General features: G+C 36.8%; 2 protein-coding genes across 2 annotated transcripts; both read left to right on the top strand.

Annotated features, from left to right (window-relative positions):
- Positions 1 to 1,901: 1,901 nt before the first annotated feature.
- LOC147074561 (uncharacterized) lies at positions 1,902 to 2,576 on the top strand. The gene has a single exon (XM_085943976.1). It carries the CDS (start codon positions 1,902 to 1,904, stop codon positions 2,574 to 2,576), a length of 675 nt encoding a protein of 224 aa, XP_085800102.1.
- A 1,994-nt stretch (positions 2,577 to 4,570) lies between these two features.
- On the top strand, positions 4,571 to 8,961 carry RNASEK (Ribonuclease kappa). Its single transcript, XM_085944113.1, has 3 exons — positions 4,571 to 4,734; positions 5,114 to 5,233; positions 7,955 to 8,961. Exons 1-3 carry the CDS (start codon positions 4,666 to 4,668, stop codon positions 8,054 to 8,056), a joined length of 291 nt encoding a protein of 96 aa, XP_085800239.1. The 5' UTR covers positions 4,571 to 4,665; the 3' UTR covers positions 8,057 to 8,961.
- The last annotated feature ends 399 nt before the right edge of the window (positions 8,962 to 9,360 follow it).

Here is a 9,360-nt window from a genome sequence, read left to right on the forward strand (position 1 = left end):
GCCCAACTGCCAAGCTGATTCAGTAGAAGAGTTGAAGAGTAGAAGAAGAGTTCAGTAGAAGAGTGTGTGTTATTTCAGGAGGACCATCTTTGTTCCATTTATTGACTAGATATTAAATCAGCTCAATGAACGTTTCATGCGACATCGCGAAGTACTGAAGCAGTTTTTAACTCTGCTTCCAAACGAAAAGATGCTCCAACAGAAAGTGCATGGGAAGAATTTCGTGAGCCGTGCGAATTTTATGACCGTGATATGCCTTCTACAAATCTTGAAATTTTGTACGCCGAATTGAAATTATGGTATAATTAGTTCGATAAATCAAATGCAGTCACTCTATGCAGAAATGCTGTTGATGCCATTTCAAAATGCGACAAAAGTTTTACCCAAACATCTTTAATTTACGTAACATATTTGGAACACATTTACCGTCACAACATGCGTCAGTGAAAGACCATTTTCAACCTTACGCCTTTTAAAAACATACCTAAGGTCATGACGCAGTCAAGATTAAATGGATTGGCATCACTTTATATACACAAAGAGAAATATTAAAGTAACCACGGCCGAAGTAATTCAAGAGCTTTGTAAAATAAAAGAAAACTTGATTTTGTTCTGTAAATAAAATTTTCAAATCCTTCTACCTAGGTACTTACATAAATGTTTTTTTTTTCATTTGCATGTAAAATATATTTTACTTTTCTACTTGGCTCCCCCTAATATTAAATCCTGGGTGCGCCACTGTTAGGGACCCTACAAAATATCTTAGCTAGGGGCCCGCTACAGGATGTGGGGAGAGATCTCAAAAACCACGACCACGAGAATGATAATAAATATGAAGCAAAATATGAAGGGTTTTTATTAACAATTTATTCAATTTGGTAGGTAGGTAGGTAATATTGCAATTTTTACTATGAATGTTGTAATTTGTAATATTATGTTTATTTATTTTTAATACAACATGGTAAAGTATTTTAATCAAACAGTCGTAATAAATAATCAACAGTCAATAATTGACGTTAAAATAAAATTAAAGCCTAATTACGGGTGACAAACGGTCGAGTTCTGGCCTCAATGAAGTATGCTGATGCCAATTAATAAGCCTACTTCTATAAAATGTTGAGTTGCTACCCATTCACGAACCGACAAATCCTATCTCTGGCCTCCCCGCGGCGTCACCCGGGCAATGTGGCGAGACAATGCAGTCTATCCATAGCTGACAGAGAAGGGTGAAAGGCGAATCTCTGGCGCCTAAAAACGAGAGACCTTTGGCTATGGGATGGAAACCCAGACAGAAAACCGCACACCAACTGGACAGCGTGGTGTGCTATGTCTGAAAACCCCCCGATGAAAACCAACAACAATAAATCTCGGCCCTTATTCTCCGGAGGCCAACCTGACACTGATCACGGCAGCAATCAGCAAAGGAAGGCAGAGGGTGCTAACAATCCCCGGAGCAATGGTAACGGCTGCCTACCGATGACAATTAATAGCCACGTATAACGCCAGAACACTATCCAGCAATGCAAAACTTGAGGAACTTCAGCAAGAACTCAGCGGAATCCACTGGGACGTCGTCAGCCTCAGCGAAGTCCGACGTAAAGATGAAGCTATCATCAACTTACACAGTGGACATGACGTGCTCTGCTATAAAGTAACTACAAGTGGACGCACTAGCGGTGTCGGGTTTATTATTCATAAAGCATGGAAAGACCGCATAGTGGAATTCGACTGTTTATCTGATAGGTGGTAAGTCTGATCATCCAAATCAATAGCAGATACCAACTTCGTCTAATACAAGTGTATGCTCCTACACAAGGCTACCTCGATGAAGATGTGGAGGACCTTTACGAAGACATAGATAAATTAAAAAAAACAAGCGTTATTGCCACTATAACATCATAATGGGTGACTTTAATGCGCGGATCGGCTCCTACCATCGCGACGATATAGCTGTCGGGCGCTTTGGATACGGCCAGAGGGACACAAGAGGCGACATGCTGGTTGAGTTTGCCGAGAGAAATAACCTGCATGTCATGAACTCCTTCTTCAAAAAGAAGCCTCCTCGCAAATGGACGTGGAGGAGCCCAGCAGTAGGAACCAGTGAAATTGATTACATTCTCGCCAACAAAAAGGATATTTTTCAAGACTGCACCGTACTCAACAGATTCAATACAGGCAGTGACCATCGCATGGTGAGATGCAAGATAAGATTTAACACTGATCTCGAAAGATTTAAACTGCTGAGGAAGCCCAAGGGTATTATACACTTGAGAAGCAAAGATGAATTTCAGACTGAACTGACAAAAAGACTTACATCTTTCCAGGCTGAAAATGATCCTATCTCCCTCTCGAATGCAGAAAGCATAACGCGCATAATACTAAAATCTGCAGAACAACCAGACAAAGTTGCATCAGAGCCCGCACCCCCAAAAAAGCTTACAACCGATACGTTGAATCTAATGAAACAGCGAAGGAAAACAAAGAGTCATATTCAAGTATCAAACGATCCCAAATACTCTACTCTTTGCAAAACTCTCCGTAAAACATACGTGAAGACCTCCGTAGATTTAATATGACGCTGATACAGGCTACTGTGGAAGCAGGGAGAAGTCTGAACAAAAACAAACAACGGTTGGGGATAGGGAGAAGGCAAATCACAGCACTAAAAGCGGAGGATGGCACTACTGTTTTGTGAAACTGGGATAGTTTATTGAACAGAGTGGTGGAATTCTACAGTTCGCTCTATAATGACGAAAATGGAAAAAATGCGACAAGTTCAAACCATCTGAGGAACGATGATGACGAAAACTGTCTTCTTGAAGTCACTACCTACGAGGTAGAGTATGCAATAAGAGGCATGAAAAATGGAAAAGCTCTCAAATGAGCCGAACAGATCGTGAACGAAGTGCTAGCACGGCTGTTCATAACCTGTCTGCGCGAAGAAAATATCCCAGAGGCGTGGACAAGTGCCTCGATCATCATCCTCCATAAAAAGGGAGATCAGGAAGACTTGAAAAATTATCAGCCAATCAGCTAATTGCCAATTCTTTACAAAAATACTCTCCAACCGCCTAGAAACTGCTCTAGATGAGAATCAACCGAGAGAGCAAGCTGGGTTCAGAAGAGGCTATAGCACGATGGACCACATCCAAGTCTTCAAAGAAGTTATTGAACGGTATCAAGAATACAGACTGCCATTATACCTTGGTTTCATTGATTATGAGAAGGCATTTGATTCAATAAAAAAAATCTTCTATTATAGACGCCCTTAGCAACCAAGGAATTTCCAGACGCTACATAAACATATTGAACAGTATATACAGGGATGCCACAGCATGCGTGAAACTCCACAAACGATCGTGTAAATTCCCCATTAGCAATGGTGTCCGACAAAGTGATACCATTTCACCTAAACTATTCACCGCTACTCTTGAGGAAATATTTAGGAAACTTGATTGGGAGGAAAAAGGTGTTCCAATTAATGGGGAGCACCTCAGTCACCTGCGCTTTGCAGATGATAATATTGTTATACTTTCACAAGACCCGAAAGACCTAAGTAGGTAGAATGCAAGAACTTGCGGATGTCAGTCAAACGGTCGGCCTAAAGATAAACGTCTCAAAGACAAAAGTGATGAGGAACTGTTTTTCGGACCCTGCGATTATCTGTATTAATGGCACCCAACTCGAGCAAGTCAGCAGCTACGTCTATTTCGGACAGCAGGTGTTCATAGACGGAAGCATGCACGATTAAAATTGCTCGAAGAACAAAGCTGGGATGGAGTGCTTTCGGATGTCTGAATAGTATCTTCAAAAGTGACCTACCATTGTTTCTTAAACGTAGGGTGTTCGGCCAATGTGTGCTACCCGTGCTCACGTATGGCTGCGAGACGTGGACCCTCAACACGAGAGATGTCCAAAGGCTAAGAGTCGCACAGCGAGGCATGGAGAGGTGTATGTTGGGCATCACGCGAAAGGATTGTAAGAGAAACGAATGGGTTAGGAAGCAGACAGGAGTACGCGATGTAATAGACGTTGCCAAACAGCTGAAATGGAGATGGGCGGGGCACATTGCTCGCCGAAAGGATGGCTGCTGGACAAATGCCGTCATCCAGTGGTACCCAAGGGGTACAAAACGGCCACAGGGTCGCCCTAAAAGCCGCTGGATTGACGAACTGGTAAAGTTCGGTGGAAATACGTGGCAGCGAACGACACAGGATCGAGAGAGTTCGAAGAAGCTTGGGGAGGCCTTCATCCAGCAGTGGATTGACCCCGGCTGATGATGATGATTATAATTACATAATATCCACGGAAAATATGAAAAAACCGACGAATTTTACGCTGATGTATTTTTAGCTTTTTCGTGGATCATGGGCATTAAAATTTGTACCATACTATGCAATAATATAATATTATGTTGACCAAAAAAATAATTTTATTAATTACTGAAAACACCATTTTTATAATGACGAAAACTTTTTAACAAAATGTTTACAAATATTATGTATGATGAATGTGTATGTATACCTATTTTTTATAGTAGTATCGATTCGTCCATCAACAGTCTTGTAACACTGAGTAAATCACATGAGACAGGGGCAGCTGACATTTGGTTTTCTGACTGTTCGTGTTTCAATTTTTTAGATTCCGTTCAAACCTTTTAACAAAATGAAGATCTGCGGACCTAAACTGTCACTCTGTGGCCTGATCATAAGCGTGTGGGGTATTTTCCAACTGGTAAGCAGATCAACCCACCTTTGCCCTACCCAAAAGACATCCATGGGAATGAATTATGTTCGACCAATATGATATGTTATCTTTTCAAGATATATCTTAGTAGACAATGATCAATTTTTACTGCAGATGCAGCACTTTTATGTATAACTTCGAGTTATCCAAGAATATCTAAATGTAATTAGTAACCAGCTTTACCATGGCGTTGTAAGGTTCAATCAATATTGATATCATTCGATCCTTGAAACTTTGATAGTCATTGACAAAATGCACGTAGAAGTATCATATTTAATCACTGCATCCACGTTCCCAATATACTTAATAATGGTAAAACAATGAGTAATAATAATCTTAAAATGTTTTTTTTTTAATTTTGTTATAGGTGTTGATGGGAATATTCTTTTTTTATCGAAGTGTTGCCCTTATGGAAGATCTTCCACTGGAAGAACACTACAGTTCTATGGAGGAATTCTATGCTGAAGCCGATAGAGGATATCAGCAGGTGAGCTTTGTTATTTATTTAAATCTATTTTATTTTGCTTATTCTAAACATGCATCCTATACATAAGACAAACCTCAAGTTATAAAGTTGTCGAACACGTAACAAATGTATCAAATTTAATTCATAATTCACTTATACGAAGTAATATAATAATTTTATATGGTAGATTACAAGAATCTGCTTTCGTAGTGATGCCCCGTTTACACGTGCATGGATTTGCTGCTGACAGTGCGTTTTATAGCGACCATAACAAAAAAATGCACCTGTAAACACGTATTATCGTATAAATTACAAGATTGCATGCATGCATAAAAAAGTTGATCACAAGGGATCACTGTACAATGCATATCGACTGTGTTTAGGAAAAAGGGTGTAAACCTCGATTTTTCGAAAAATGCTTTTATTAGTTATTAACAATGTACACAACTAAATACACGTTCTGTAAAAAGGAAGTAAGCCGCAAATGCCGATTTATTATCTAAATTTAGGTTTTAATTGAGGTTTAATAAGTTTTAATTTAAAGAAAAAAGCATTTAATTTACCCTCAATTTTAATGATTTTCTGTAATAACTTCTTTAATTATTAGTAGATCGAAAAGATATTACACCAAATCATCAATCATCATGCACCCAATGTAAATGCCTATTTTTTTTATTAATATTAAACCAAAATCATTCAAAAAACGTTTTTTGCCTCCTGTAAAATTTGTTCTGTGTGGGTTACGCCCTTTTTCCTAAACACGGTCGATATGGTTTGTGCTTGTACTTTCATCGCTATGTGCTATCTTTGCCACATATGGCTATGAAAACTCTTCTCAATATCTTCCAATTAAAAACATCTAGTTTCCTCTCATCTTTTTTGTAATGAGGCCCAGTACTCTATAGGTCAATTTGAGCCTGATGATGGTTTTGTGTAGTTTTAATTTTGTTTTCTTTGGGAGGAGTCTTGATCTGAAGTGTTTCTGTAAACTACGGTAATCTTTTGGATCTATGTTCATTAAAATAAGTCTTACATTCTCAAATCACGTGTAGTCAGTGTTGGAAAAAAATTTTTGTAGAGTTTGTTTACTAGTGTAATTTTTCTATTAACTTCTTGTCTGATTTTGTTTTAAGAAATGATTCATGATCCTTGATATATTTATATTTGCATTTAATCAACAAATGCATAGTGGAGTACATTTATTGCCTTAGGCGTAAAACCCACTTAACGCAGCAAGTGGGGCTCTCGCGCAAAATTTCACAAGTGGCGCGTAAATCATCGAAAATACAACGTAATCAAATACGCCAGCGCACACTGGATTTGACGACGCATTATGCCCGCCTGCCCCATGAGTCATCGTTTTTTGGCTTCTCGGCGATACGAATGAACGAAAATACAACGTAGTCCATTCATTGAACACGGTGAGCAAAATCACGCTCTGGAATCGTCGTCGATCGACGGGCGAGAAGCCATTATTTAATAACAGAGAACTCATTGTTTAATTTTATTGCATGTCCGATATTTCGCTGTGAATATTAATTACAAGCCCCGAAATAATATAATATTTTTATTGCTTTGTTATGAGAGACGCTGATAATAATAATTATTTTGTACTTCTTGGGCCCCTTATTACATAGGTGAAGGGTAATGCGCGGGTGGGAGGGGGCCTACTCAGTAGTGAGCGCATCGAGCGCTTTTTTGTTGGGCTTTATGCCTTATGGCCCAGATGCATAGAATATCATTAAATCATTAAACACTAATTGGCTTTTAATCGAGTAAATAATGTTTATTGTTTAATGTATAACTAGTGTGCATACACAGGTATTACATATTTTAACCAGACCTTAGATAAATGCGGTTTTTAATGTTAGTTATTGTTTCTGACAAAACCAAAATTATTTTGAGCACCGATTATCTGCATAAACACAAAGACTAGCAGTATTTAATTATTATATTATTTAAAATAGATTAACACTAGTCACTAGATTGACATTTAGTAAGTCAACAGACGCTAACTTAATATAAAATAAAATTTCATTGCTGTGCCAATAAAAATATGTACACATGATGAAGGCACTGGTAAAAGTATTGCCACTGATAAAGCAACCATTCAACTGTTTAAAGTTTATATTAACTATTAATTCATATTCATACTTCTACTGTCGTATGTCAATTAAAAAATAATTATCGGACAATCTGAATTTAAAAAATGGCAACAATTTTGAAAGCAATGCTGCCCTGTTAATTAAGATTTTTGTATGTCATTCCATTAAGCATGGTGTTCGTTGTTATTTTGATTTAATGAAAAGCTCCTTCTTCACATTGGGCCAAGCATTGCAAATGAATTGCGAAGACTTGACACTGCATCGAAGTACGACAAACGTTTGCCAGCCATGGGCCGCACGGTACATATGTTGGACTCTATAATATGGTGATTGTGTACATTTGGCTTGCTTAGCCAATGGTAAAGAGGGAGCATACAATCTACAATCTATGCATCTGAGCCATAAAAACTTTTAAAATGTACCTTTATTGTGTAAAGTAATATGGTCATTGTTATATTTTTATTTTATTTTAATGCTCACTACAAATTGTTTCAATGATTATCTAAATAAAATATAACATTAAAATATAAATAATCGACTCATAAGAGTTATTCATATTGTTGGTACATAATATTTGATAGATGACTTTGATTACCATCTTTATAAAATAATAAATTACTATATTTTTCATTTTCAGAATGCCTACAACTGCTGGATCGCCGCCTGTCTGTACATCTTCACTCTTCTGTTATCTGCGCACCAATTCTATGCAAATAATCGTTCCTCTGTCACCATGTAAAGGTATTCCGCGATTGCCTAACTTGTATAATAGTATTAATGGATCGTCTAATTTATTAATCCTTATGATTCATTGTGTAAATTTTGCACATTACATCACCCATATAATATGATTGAAAATAATCTTCATTTCATTGTCCAGTTGAAGCTGTTCAGAAATTAATTGCGTTTAGTTATTTAAATTATATTATGACCATTCCATCACTGTAAATAAATATATAACTTTTGATTCAACAGTTTAAAAAAAGGATTAGGTACTTGTTACGATTATAATAAATTATCAAGGTTTTATTACCTTGAATTTTTAGATTTATAGCTTGTAAAATCATTAAGGAATATGTAGGTAATACTTTTAAATGTTTACGTGAAGTTAAAGCTGTTTGAAAGATTTTTGCGTGCTGCAAGAGAATGTAGATTGCGAAATAATTCTCCAGTACGCTTTACCGAAAGAGTATTTTAATTTTATGTAAGGAAAATTTGCAAAATTTCATCTGTTTGAACAGCATAATAAAATTATGTCTGAAAATCAGTCTATCATGTAAGAATGTTGTCACAGTTAAAAAGAATATTTTATTGGGTGTTCATAAAATTAGATTCGAGAGAATTAAATGGGACTACATACAAACTTCATATGCTCTATGGACTGCATATTTTTTTTAATGAATTCGTTGAACAATCGAGAATCAAAAGTATTGTCATAGCAGGCTGGTTCGCAGATAACTTCAGATGTTATTAAATATGTGTAAATTGTTATGTATTCATCAGTACCCTCTTGAATAATATTCTGTTGTATAAAGATTGATTGCATATCCTTTTTTAATTGTATATGCTGTGTATGTTAATTTTTAATCTGTAAAAAATGTTGGTGAAGAGAATTGTAATAAAGAATTAAAATACAATAATGTTTCACGTGTCTTATTATTTCAATCAACACATTATTGAGACCAAAGATGTTGCAAACCTTCTACTGTAAAGATGGAGCATAAATGTATGAAATTTAAGCAAAAGAAAAGAATTTCTAGTCTACTATATAATTAAGTTAGCTACAGGTGACTGCATTGCATATTCATTTGTGGAGAACTTCATACTAGTGCTATGACATTTGCAGGGCGTATAAAAAGACAGTCTGTTACTTAAAACCCATTCACTGCTGACCAGTTAATTGCCACAACTCAGTCAGTGCTCAAGACAAGACTGACGTGTAGCAATTAGCATGATAATTAAATGTGGTAATTAACTGGTCAGAGGTGAATGTATATGTATCCAATGGCCACATGCCAGGCGTGTTTTGAGCACTGGACATAT

This window comes from Rhyacophila brunnea, unplaced genomic scaffold (assembly GCF_057557595.1).
Source record: "Rhyacophila brunnea isolate RB1 unplaced genomic scaffold, BYU_Rbru_1.0 scaffold_16, whole genome shotgun sequence".
Taxonomy (NCBI): Eukaryota; Metazoa; Arthropoda; class Insecta; order Trichoptera; family Rhyacophilidae; genus Rhyacophila; species Rhyacophila brunnea.